The sequence below is a fragment of the Elephantulus edwardii genome, unplaced genomic scaffold (genome assembly GCF_000299155.1).
Source record: "Elephantulus edwardii isolate Elephantulus edwardi_28Jun2011 unplaced genomic scaffold, EleEdw1.0 scaffold00239, whole genome shotgun sequence".
NCBI classification, from domain to species: domain Eukaryota; kingdom Metazoa; phylum Chordata; class Mammalia; order Macroscelidea; family Macroscelididae; genus Elephantulus; species Elephantulus edwardii.
Genome location: NW_006399989.1, coordinates 1,452,576 through 1,465,641, shown reverse-complemented (window position 1 = coordinate 1,465,641; position 13,066 = coordinate 1,452,576). Strand labels below are relative to the sequence as shown.

General features: G+C 39.2%; 1 protein-coding gene across 1 annotated transcript in view; it reads right to left on the bottom strand.

Moving 5' to 3' along the window:
• Positions 1-1,508: 1,508 nt before the first annotated feature.
• Positions 1,509-13,066, bottom strand: part of HUWE1 (HECT, UBA and WWE domain containing 1, E3 ubiquitin protein ligase) — a 194,809-nt gene continuing 183,251 nt past the window's right edge. Inside the window, exons 72-81 of the mRNA XM_006898884.1 lie at positions 10,240-10,395; positions 9,610-9,855; positions 8,139-8,256; positions 7,105-7,245; positions 5,065-5,352; positions 4,843-4,948; positions 3,999-4,116; positions 3,524-3,705; positions 3,048-3,238; positions 1,509-2,115 (exon numbers count right to left, since the gene is read on the bottom strand). Of these exons, the coding sequence (XP_006898946.1) occupies positions 2,013-2,115; positions 3,048-3,238; positions 3,524-3,705; positions 3,999-4,116; positions 4,843-4,948; positions 5,065-5,352; positions 7,105-7,245; positions 8,139-8,256; positions 9,610-9,855; positions 10,240-10,395 (1,649 nt within the window). The 3' untranslated portion in view covers positions 1,509-2,012. The remainder of the gene's footprint in view (positions 2,116-3,047; positions 3,239-3,523; positions 3,706-3,998; positions 4,117-4,842; positions 4,949-5,064; positions 5,353-7,104; positions 7,246-8,138; positions 8,257-9,609; positions 9,856-10,239; positions 10,396-13,066) is intronic.

Sequence of the window (13,066 nt, the reverse complement as noted above, 5' to 3'; positions counted from 1 at the left end):
TCAAGAAATTATCTTCAGCAGTTCAATGTTAGGAAATGTATTAACAAGGCTGTTCTCATGATATTGAGATAGTATCACACATTATACCACAAATTCCAGAGGCAAATCATACTTGATGTTCTAATTCTGCAGTAGCCTTTTAATTAAATTTGCTTCCTGTAGGGAGTTCTGGTGGTGTAGTTTTAAAGGGAGTTGCGCTAACCCCCTACTAGTGTTCCTAGTAGTTTGAACCCATCATTAATTCTGCAGAAGGATGGGCTGTCTGCTACTGACTAAATTCATAGCTTCAGAAACCTGATGGAGGATCACTCTGAGTCAGAAATGACTCGGTGGCAGTCAATTTACATCCTTTAGAATTATTCCTTGAATAAGCAGTTCTCAAGTTCACTTCTATTTTTTCCTTTTGAGGTACTGTTGGACTCCCAGTCTCATGCTAGGTTGCTACACCATCTTTGCTCTTGCCTCATCAGATCAACTGAACTCTGGATACTGTGGCTTTACGTTCTTAATTCTTGTACAGCCTCAGGATTCAATTAAAGTACAACTTTAAAGTAAAGGAAAATCAGTGCTCTGCTGGAGAAGGAGGCGCAATATCCTCCTGTACCAGTCAGATCTGATTTGACGGTACACGCACACAAAATAATAAAAAATTAAAAAAAAAAAAAAAAAGGAAAGGAAAATCTTTACCTCCAGACCAGACCTGATACTTTTGCTTTGTGCACTCACTGCTGTTGATTCTGACCATATAGGAGTAAAACTGCCCCATAAGGTTTATAAGGGTATAAATCTTTACAGAAGCAGACTGTGTCTCATTTTCTTCCTGTGAAAGGACTACTACAATTAACCTTTTAGTTAGCAGTGCAATATTTGTGCATCCAGAAATGTCTTTTTACGTTTGCCACAGCATCTCCTTCCCTATTATAATAAAAGGTACAGGGAACTAATTTTTGTCTTCCTAGTAGTCCAGAATAGGGCCAGAAACACAGAAATGTGAACACCAAAAAGAGAAAAATATCTAGCAGACATTTGCATCAGGATCAAAATGTTTGGTTATGAACTTACTCTAGCTTTCCTAGACCCACTCTGGAGGTCATGATCAAGTGGAAAATCTTTCAGAGGTGGGATGATCTCATAAAATTAGAAAAATCATGAAAAAGTAAAGCATCATTTTGGGTGATTTTTCCTAACTAAACTTATTAAGTTGCTTAAATTGATGTTAAATGGATTAAAAAACACAAGATTACTCAAATGATTTCCACATAGACTGGCAGTCAGATTAGGTAATGAGAGAGAAAATAAAAAAGGATTGGAAGACTTTCCTAGAAAATTAGTAAAATTATTTACTTATTAAATTCTCCTGGTGGCTACTCTTTCTTGATGGTAGTGGCAAGTGAGCAGGGAAAAGATAATTTTCTGGAGGATGTATGTGGATCTTTTCTCCAGATGTGTAATTTAGAGTATTTAAGAATTAGCTTCATTTGAGGTGGAAAAAACTCCACTGTGAAGAATGAGTTATGAAGAGTGCTCTTTATTTGAAACCTCCACAACACAGACGCCAATCTTGTCTTGCATTGAATCATTAGCTGTGCACATCAACACATTCCAAGCACAAATTAAGAAATGCAAACAGAACAAAAAAATATATATATATATATAATTTTTTTCCTATCCAAAGGTTTCAAGTCTCAATGCAGCAAATCCTTCCGAACACAGAATTTAAGGAGCACAATGTTTGAACAGTTGGGACAAACAGGTCCCTGAAAAGGCTACTGCCTTTTAACACATGGGGTGGGTACCATGGACGGCATGGAAAGGGTAGAGAAAGTAAGGAAAAAGGGAATGAATGAGCAGGAGGATAACAGGTATGTACTGGGCAAGTTGGGGCAGCTTGGACACACACAATGAGTTGGTGGATTTCATTTATTGATTTCTCACATGTTCTTTCTTGTTTTTATTTCCCCTTCCCTACATACAACAATGATAGAAAAAACCCAGAAGTGGAGAGGGCCTTACTAAGCCAGCCCAAAGCCTTCAGAGCACTCCTGGATGGCCAATAGTAGCATGTGGCGGAGTTTCTCAAAGCTCTCATAGGCAGGCAGGTCCAGCTGATTAAAACTATGGGGAAAAAGATCAGATAGTGACAAAAGATAGTAATGAAATCTTCATGATCTCATGATGTCCTTTCCTCCCTGAAGGACTATTTCAGGCTGATTACTCATTTTGTCTTAGCCCAGCCTATCTATGTTCCTGACTAATATGGCCTCAGTAAAGGCCATTAGTCACCTCTCTAAAACACAAACTTAAACAAAAAAGCTTCCCTTCATCTAACCACTAATAGGTATTTAGATTCACCTCTGCAGAGTTCTTTAGTCTCCTATTCCCTGCAACACTGCCTTATTTTGGTTATACTGAACCTTTTAATTTATCATGCATTCTTATGCTATTGTTCACTTTCAATGTCTCCAAAGTCCCTATTTTGTATCTAACCCGTCTTCACAATCTCAAGTATCTTTGTCTCCATTAAAAACCCTCCAGATGCTGTGGTATCAATTCTGACTCATGGCAACTCTAAGTGACAGAGGAAAATTGTGTTCCACTGGGTCTTAAATGGCTGACTTTTCTTCCAAGTCATTTTTAAATGGGCTTGATTTTTTTTTCTTTGCAGCTGAGCATCATAATTGTTTGCACTGTCCCATGGACTCAAGTGAACTCCATCACTAAGTCAATTCTGAGTGGCAACCCTACGTTATGTCATGAATAGAAATGGGTTCTCTATAGGGCTTTCAATGGCTCATTTCTGGAGGTATATGCCAGGCCATTCTTTTGAGGTGCTTCTGAGTGAAAATGAGTATCTAACATTTCATTTAGCTGCTAGCTAAGTGTGTAAACTACCACCCGCCACTTTCTTCATAGAGCCACTAAATTGCATGTTAAGATTTAGTTCAGGATTAGGCCTGCATTTATAACCTTGGGTAGAAACCTAGATGCATGTCTAACAGACGTGTTATAACTGAATACAGAAAAGTAGAACCAGTCCTTTCTCTTACCATGTGTGAGCTGAAGGCAGGCGATCTGTGGATCTGTCATCTCGATGGATCTGAAACTTCTGAATGCCGTTCATGCCTTCAAGGGCAGCAAAGCCTTGGAGAGGCACCTTAGAAGTACCCGTGACAAACTGGAGGAACTTGGCACGGTCAGCTTGGTCAAAAGAGCGCAATGCTCTCCAGAACCACTGGATCTGCAGGAAGGGACACAAGAAACCAGTGCCAGGCAGAGAGATCCTAAAAGAGCAATTTGGCAAACAGGACTGGACTTGGAATCTTAACCCTTCCATAGCTTCAGTTCCTTCAGTCATAAAATAGGTAAGAATATCACATGAAAATATGTTTTGGAAGAATGAATAGTTGGATAGGTTAACTCTCATGCATAACCTTTTTTGCCCTAAGAATATGGATTTATCTGGGGTCATACTAAATTAGCACTGATTAGGAACACACAGGAAGGAATGCCAGCAGCAGCTCACCTGAATAGAGTTAGACTGATATTTGTGGTATTCAGTGTTAGATTTCAGATCATCGATGTCAATCGTGGGTAGTCCCGATATAAGTAGCTCTAACTCCTGCTCAGTGAAGATGGAAATCAGGCGCTTTGGAATGATCTCATAGAAGCCTTCCAAGAAAGCTGCCAATTGTTTGCGGATAGCTCCTGGGGAGAACCCAACAAAAAACCCAAACAACCATATGGCTTCTGTACTGAACTGTTAAAGATGGTGAAAGACCCCCAATATGGCTATTGATGATATGAACGGGATCTGCTTCCTGTCACCTTCAAAGCCCCCTATATTTGAGTAGCTAAAGTAAAATCTTTTTGCCTAGGTTAGTGGACTCATTGTCCAACAGGAGCACAGAACAAAAGGGGCGAGGGGGCTTGTCAAATGAAAAAAGCCTAACATGTTCTCACACTGAGCAACAAAGAGCCTAAGTGACATTATCCCTTACCTGTCATTCTCATTTGGCACACTAGGTGTACATATTCCTTTTTGTTTTCTTCAGTTACCAAGATGTTGGCCCCATTGGGTTTGAGGTCACGAACTTCACACACTCCAAACTCTTGGACCTAGAATATTCCCAAATATGAATCACATGTATCATGCTTGGTGTTAAGACAAACTCTAACCTCCTTGACACTTCCAAAGCAAGAGAAGGGAGGTAAATCTCAAAAACAATGGCTTTTCTCATTAGTTCACAAATACTCTTCTAAGATTAGACATGAGGGAAATTACATTTTCAGTCTAAAACACATTACTTTCTAGTAAAAAAAAACTGTCAAAGAGTGTGTTCATATGTAACAATCATCATAGAAAATAATTTGGATAAGTTGTTATTGTTGACTGCAGTCAAGTTGAGCATGACTCATAGCAACCCTATGAACAAAAGGCTTGAAAACCTTTCTGTAATTATCATCATTTATCAAAGTTCAGAGTTTCAAGAGGCATATTGTTTTGGAAGTGGATGCCAACCCTGCTTCTAAGAACCTGGGTAAGAGGATCCTTTAAATGCTTTTATGTATCTACCTGTATAATTTTTCTTTTGAAATGAAGAATTATAAACTGGAGCTTTTTATTTTTTAATTAAAGGGAAACTAGGAAACAACTTATATTGTTTTATAAATCCTAGCTAGTCTATTTATGCTGCCTTAAGCAAATACTGCCTTTTGCAGGGAAAGATAGCATATGGGACAAGGAGCTTTAAGAATTCAAGATACAATGCCAGTTCTAAGATGTTCTTGGAAGGATTTCCCAGACTAACTGGGATGTGCAGTTGGTAGAACTTTCTGACCTACCTCAGTGCTAAAGGTGAGGTCATAGCCTAAGGTAGAGACATCATTCTCCAGCAGATAAACCAGGCCCTGATAGAAGTGGTAATCTTCACTTTCCATATCTGTGTATCTAGAAAAAGACAAAAAGAGACACAGACTGGAAAGGGCAGCAGAAAGATGGGACACAAAGAAAATATTTTGTTCCCAGGGCTGAAGATAGTCTCAGGACTGGGCCACATCCTTTACCTGACAGACTTGCCCAGGATATGTTTGTAGAAGGATCGGGTAAAATAACACTCCAAGAGACGGTTGTCATATACAGCTTTGGCCACAATGCGTCCAACAAATTTGAAGTAGCTGAGGTGGTTGGGGTTGCAGTGGGAAGACGGATTAATAGTGTAGGTGACTCGATCACCGGGTGAAGTGCGGAACAAGGCATACATAGGGTTAAACATTTCTCGAGAGATGATCATATACCACTCCCGCAGGAGCCCTCCAGCATCTTGCCCTTCTTCTCCTTCAAACACGATGTATCTGCAATAACAGAGTAGAATGAGAAGAAAGTCACAAGACAAACTCATTAACTTACTTGAATAGGTGACTGACAGTGAAACAGTTTTTGGAGACTGCAGTATACAATGACTGAGAAGGGATTTAAAAAAAAAAATCCATTGCAAGAAAACTCCAAAACAATAAACTACCCTGAAATATCAGTAAAGGTTATAGGTATGGGGTGGTTAAAGTACATATTCTAGAAAACTAACAGCAAAGACACAAGAGGTTAAAATGAGACTTAACTTAGGACAAGTAGGGAGATAAAGAAGAATAAAGGGCTATTAAAGAGCTGAGCCTAATTCCTGTACAAATCATAGCACAGTCTTTAAAGACTTTCAACTGCCAGTGTGATTAGATGGATAGCACATACGTTGGGTGGGTGGGCTGGGGAGGAACATCAAGTGACTCCAACAGCCCCTATGACATTTGGTATTGCAAACTATCGTTTTCTTCTAGGTGGCCTCAAAATTATCAGTGAACAATCAATCACTAATTTGGTGGGAGGCTACTCATCTAAGTGCTGGTATTCCTCAACCCAGTGTATCATTTGTTCAGCCGACTTCAAATTCCTGCAGTAACAGAGATAAAGTGTTCACTGTGAAGCCATCATATGTACCTTTTAAAACAATGACTTTTATGTTGGGATGGCAATTTTGGTGTAGCTGAACCAAGGCGTCAGACAGCAGATCAGTATTTTAAGATCAAGCCAAAGAACAGAAGAAAAGGTCAAGGAGAATGTTATTGTTGTTATGTACCAGAGAGTGAAAACAGACCCAGAGCTGATCCTCCAGTGGGTTTTCAGAGGCAGTAAATCATATGGGAGGAGACTGCCCATCTTTTTCCTGTGGAAAGATTCTGGTAGATATGAATTACATGCCTTCAGGTTGGCTGCACAGCTTCTTACCACCAGGCCATTAGCGGTCCCCAGTCCAAATTACTATTAGCAAAGTTGTTGTTGCTGATTGCCGTCGAGTCGAGTGTGACTCATAACGACTCTATGAACAAAAGACCTAATCTAATGCCTTTCCATAACTATTGTCATTTCTCTAAGTTCATAGTTTCCAGAGGCAGGTGGAAGTGGACACCATTCCTGCTTCCAAATCTGTTTTACAACTGGGAGCTCCACCAAACACTGTCCATACTGGGAAACCATTCTGGTATTTGATACCTCAATGGCATAAGTTTCAGTATCACAGCAAACCCAGGTTACTTCATACTGCACATTGACAAAGAGTGATGTGCAAAGTGGAAGAGTGTTCCTCCAGATATAACATCACTAGTTTGATTTAGAAGTGGTTAAGTGTCATCAAGTCGAATATGACTGAGAGTAAGTTTTGCACAAAAGACCTGAAATCTGTTCTATAACTAACATAATTTCTATATGTTTATATAGTTTGTAGAGTTTCCAGAGGCATCTAGTTTAGGAAGTGGATGCCACTCCTGCTTCCTAGCATTAAATCAATCTTGGAGCTCATCCAAACATTGTACATAATGGGTAACCATTATGGTTTTTGACAAGACTATGGAACAGTATGCAGCATCACAGCAACACCAAGTTGTTCAGTTCAGCAATTAGACAAAAGATTGCTGTATCATTTAATGAATATTCATTCAAAAATGCAGTCCCATACCCTTCCCTCAGGCAAAGGGTCAAGGACATCCTAAATTCTCTGGCACATTGAAAGATCCAAAGCAACCATTTATCCTGTAAGAAGTGCTCTAGACTCTTACAATCTATTCTTCATTTCTTCAGGTGATTTTCGGTGTAGCTCCCGATAAGAATCTTCAAACACATGGTCACGGCGGACATGCACAGCCATATCTTCTTTCCGGAGTCCTTCATCTAAACGCTCTAACTCTTGGCGGAAGTACCTTGGGAGACAGAAAATGAAGGAATATAGAATTAGGGCGGTAGAGCAAACTTCCCTGTCTTACAGTCTCCAAACACTTTGATCTCGTTTCCCCATTCTCTTTAGAAAATGTCTAGGAATTGGGGGAAAAGGAGAGCAGTCTCATCCTGTAAAGATTTACAGCCTTAGAAACTTAGGGAGCTCTGGTGGCCTAGTGGTAAGAAGCTACACTGCAATCCCAGAGGTATGTGGTTCGAATCCACCAGATGCTCTGCTGGAGAAGGAGGGGCAATCTCCTCTTGTACCAGTCAGATCCAATTTGATGGTACACACACACACACACACACACACACACACACACACACACACACACATAATAAAAAATATTAAAAAAAAGAAGAAAAAAAGAAATTCAATGGAAGGTTGCTATGAGTTAGAATGAATGCAACAACTATGAGGGTGGGAAATACACAGGAATTGAGAGTTGAGTGTCATTCATTGTCAACTGAATGTTTCCTGTCTCTAGTCAAAAGATTTTGTGGCATGAGATTTCCGCACAGAAGAGGAGCAGGGGGTAACAAGATTGTCTGTCATAAGGCTCCCTCTATAAGCTACTTGCACCATCCTCTCATTACTCCTGAAGGATGTAACAGGACTTTAGAGATGATGCGACCAAAGCAAATGCTCCCATTTTGCTAATGAACTAAAAAAGGGGGAGGAAGGGCCAAGGTGTATCTAGGTAGAATGACACTAAGTGGTCGAGTTGAGTCCCAACAACGAAATACCACCAAGGAAATTTCTATCCCTGAAATTACTGTACATGAACAAATCTGGAACATTTCTAGGAAGTTTCTAACCACCTCACTGACCTTGGGTTTTGTGCTTCCCTTCCCACATAATATCCAGGGCACATACTTGCGTTTGACATCAAAGTCAAGGACACGAATGTAGTCTACTAGAACAGCAAAAGGTCCATCAGCAAGGTGGGTGGTGGACTGCCGCAGGATTTGGTTTAACACAGTGCGATGAGTTTCTGAGGGGACAAAAGAAAGCAGGAATTAACACTCGTATGAGTCTTATATGGCTCTAGCCAGTCAACCACTATCTTACTTTTTTCTTAGTTTCAGGAGTCTAAAAAGAAACTAGTCAAGGTCAAGACTTAAGATGTGAACACAAATCTAATGATTTTTATACATTCTTGGTTTTAACTATCTAAAAAGATCCAAGTCCCTTGAAGTAACTTGTACACTTAAGTACTACAGAATCCATCATTGTTGTCATTTGACATTGAGTTGTCTGCAACTCATAGCGACCCTATGTATAACAGCTCTGAAACCTGCCCTGTCCTGAGCCAGTCTGTCTCTGACACACCTATCCCCACTGCCCTAGTTACTGTATCAATCCATCTCTTCTGGGATCTTCCTCTCCTTCGCTGTCCCTCCAGCCTTCTGAGTATGATGTCCTACTCCAAGGTCTGGTCCCTCCTGGAAACAGGCTCAAAGTATGTCAGACAAAGCTTTTAAATCCTTGCTTCCAAGGAGCAGCCCGATTTCACCCTCTGCAAAATTGACCAGTTTGTTTTCATGGTGGTCCAGGGTATGTTCAAGACTCTTCTCTAGCACAACAATTCAAAGGCATCGATTCTTCTGTCATTCTTAGTAACAGTCCAGCTCTCTGATGCACAGAAAGTAATTATGAAGACCATGGCCTAAATTACGCATTGTTGCTTCTCAGTACTCTGGAGAGGTCCCTGACAGTAGATTTTCCCAGTGCAATTGCTCTTGATTTCCTGACTGCTAGTGCTAAGAGTGTTCATAGAGCTGAGCAAGATGTAATTGTTAATAACCTCAATCTCTTCTCCATCTATGATCTACTAATTGGCCCAATACTGAGAATCATTTGCCTTCTTGATGTTGAGCTTCAATCCATATTAAAGACTATAGTCCTTGATCTGCAGCAAGCACTTCAGGCCCTCCTCGGTTTCAGCATGCAAGGTTGTGTTATCTGCATAACGCAGGTTGTTTATGAGTCTTCCTCCATTTATGATGCCACATTTCTTCTCATAAAGCCCAGACTCTCAAATGATCTGTTCCACATACAGATTGAAAATGTATGGAGATAGGACGCATCTCTGACACACTCCTTTCCTCATTTTGAACCATACAGTGTTTCCTTGCTCTGTTCTGAGGACTGCTTTTTGGTCTGAGTATAGGTTTTGCTTAAGCAAAAGCAAGTGTTCTGGGATTTCCATTCTCCTCAAGGTTAGTCACAATTTGTTGTAATGCCCACTGTCCAAACCTCCACCCAACTGTTGAATCAGCTAAGGATAAATCATATAAAACAATCCTGCAAAAATGAAGTCATCTAAATTTTGAGTTCCCTTTACCTGCAAAGCGAAGGAACTTCTGTGTGTCAGGGGGAAGACTCGAGGAGATGTGCATAGATGAGGGCTCTCGAGAAAAGAATGGATCAAGGGAGGAAGGTGTGGCTGGGGTTAATGGGGCGGGGGAGAGTGGAGGAGGCTCATCCTTGATGTGTGCCAGCTGGCTCTCACGGGTGTCTCGGACAGGAGGCTTGCTCTCCCTCTCTGTGGCGTGGACCAGAAAGAAGGCCTCAACAGCAGGCTGTAACACTAGGGTTAGGAATGGCAAGGCAGTGACATTTATATTATAAACATCAATATATAAATTCCTCCTCTATCATAAACAAATTACAAAAACAGAGAAAATGCAGGGTGAAAGGGAGTATATGGGAATTCTGTACTTGAAGCAGAATTTTTCTGTAAAATAAAAAACTTTTTTTAAAAAAATAAAGATAATTAAACATCAAGGTCAATCTTTTTTCCAATACTACAGTTAGAAAAAAAGAATTTTCTTTTGAATTCATATTTTAATCACACATAACCCTTTCTCCTCAGTATATTCTCCTGCATTTAGGAGGAAGAAAATTAAGCTAGAAGACAGAACTTCAGAGCAAACTACTGGGTTGAAATTTGGCACACCAGGTCAGTACTCACCTAGCACAGCATGTTGGTCATGAGATTCCTCCAATTCCTTTAAACACTCCCCCAACATATCCCATAGCTCATCCAGACTTAGTTGCTCACTGAGTAAGGGTAACTCTGGTGGCCTCTCCTCCTTCTCCTTTTCCCCTTGTGGAGTTCCATCAGAGCCTAAAAAATTAAGAATCAGGAAGTCTCAAGAGATTTCTCTTACACTTAAGACTTTCCTCAGACCACTAGGACAGATCAAATAAACTAGCCCATTTGCCACTGAGTATGGAGTAACATCTAAAAGAAAGATCTAGTCCTGTACTGGACAATATTTATATTAAAAAATAAAAATGAAATAAAAAAATCTCTAAAAAAGCATGATTCATCAATATGCTGTCTTCCAGAGATACACTTCAGACATAAGTACAAAGACAGACTAAAACATAAAGGGTGGAGGAAAAAATTATCTAGGAAATGGAAATTTAAAAAAAGAGCAGGAGTCATAAAATTAGTTTCTGATAAAATAGAAGACCAAAAATAAGTATAAAAGATCAGGAAGGAAATTACATAATTAAAGGATTAACATACGATGAATATCTACGCACCCTACGGCAGAGGCCCAACATACCCAAATGACATTTTAACATAAATAAATAACTTCACAATAACTATAGGATACTTTAGTACATGAAGGATAGAACTAGAAAGAAACTCAAAAAAGACATAGGAGAACTCACAATTAACCAACTACCACAGACATATATAAAAGACTCCACACCAAATGAAAGCACAATATACATTCTTTTCCAGTGTACATGGAACATTCTCCAGAATACAATATATACTACACCACAAAGCAAGCTTCAATAAATTAAAAACGAATCTTAAAACACAATTCTATAAAATTATAATTCAGTAACAAGAAAATCAAGAGGGGAGGGGAAAATACATTAGCAAAAGAGCAGCAAGCAAAGTCTACAGAAGAAGGAAGTAAGATTACCACTTTCGTGGCCTACTTGGTAAGGAGATATGCTACTAATCCAAAGATCCTGCTTCTCTAGTGGTTCAAATCCACCAGTGAGTGGTTCTGAGGGTGAAAGATGGGCAAGCTCCTTCTGAGCATTTTATAGCCTCTGAAAACCCATTGGAGGCTATGAGTTGAGTTGGTTTTGACTTGACAGCAAGAGCTTTTGAGTTTGTGAGCACAAATAATTGAAAATGAAAAAAAAAATAGGATTAACAAGATTAGAAGTTGCTTCTTTGAAAGAAAACGAAATTTGAAAAGACTGAAAAATCTAAAAAAGGAAAATGAAAAGGTCACATGAAGAAGAAATTGAATGGATGATGACACAATAGAAGCAACTGAAATAAAAATGATTATAATAGAATACTATATAAAAAGCTTAGCAAAAAGAATTGGCTGACACAGAAGAATTTCATGAAACAACACATGATTAAGAAGCAATGGCGAAGGAGGAAGTTCAAACTGCTCTGAAGGAATCGGCAAAAAAATAAGGCCCCAGGAACTGATGGAATACTAATGGACATATTTCTTCTTCTTCTTTTTTTTTTTTAATGGACATATTTCAACAAACAGATGCTGTCATGGATGTGCTTACCAGGTTGCGCCAAGAAATCTGGAGGACAAATACCCGGGCAACTGACTGAGAGAGATCTATATTTATGTTTCCATTCCAAAAAAGGTGGAAATTATCAAACAATATCATTAATATCACATGCAAGCAACATCCTGCTGAAGATTATAAAAAAACGACTGGAACAGTATGTCAATAGAGAACTGCCAGATGTGCAAGCTGTGTTTAGAAGAGGCTGTGGCACTAAGGATATCACAGCCAATGTTAGATGGATCTTAGCTGAAAGTACCAGACATCTACCTGTTTTTCATTGACTTTGCAAAAGCGTTTGACTGTGTGGATCAAAACAAACTGTAGCTAACCTCGACAGAAGAAGAGCTGCACAGTAAAGTAGACTGGAGGGGAGGCTTGAACAACAATGAATAAAACTTTTTCAAAGAGAAAAGTGAACTTGGGAGGGTGGGCAGGGAGGAAAATGTGCAACAATGAATGGAAATCCAAGTTATTTGTAAGCTTTCATTAAAAATCTAAAAAAAAACCCACTACAGATTAAGAAGGGAAAAAACTTGGCAATAACATATCTGACAAAAAGACAAAACCCTTTAAAAAATGGGTAAAGGACATGAAAAGATGATACATTGGGAGATTCATAAGGTCTACAAGAAGAAATGCTCAAGATCATTAGCTATTAGAGGGATGCACATCCAAATGAAGACATCTTATCTCACCTCACTATCAACAACAACTTTTACTAAGACAGTAACAAATGCTGGCAAAACACTGCCAGTGAAAATGTAAAATGTTACAACCACTAAGGAAAGTAGTTTGGTGATGCTTTAAGAAGTTGGGGGGGGGGGAAGGAGTAAAAAACCCAAAATTAACAAAAACCAACCCCACCCCACCCCCCAAAAAAACCCCACACACTAAAAAAGAACTTGAAAACAGAAACACTATTTGATTCAAAAATTCCACTATTAGGTATATGTCCTAAAGAAGTAAGAGTAACACTGATTATTTTTCTTATGCTTACACAAACCCCACTTGATCATAATGTACAACTGATAGATATATAGTCATGTTTAGAGATGGGAACAAACCAAGTGTTCATCCACAGATGAATGGTTAAAGAATCAATGGTATGTATATTCACATACTAAAGAGCACTAACTGAAAACTAAATAAAGGCACTGAGTAACATGGACCAATCTAGAGGAAATTACAGTGACAGAAGTTGGTCATTTATTAATGGAAAAGGA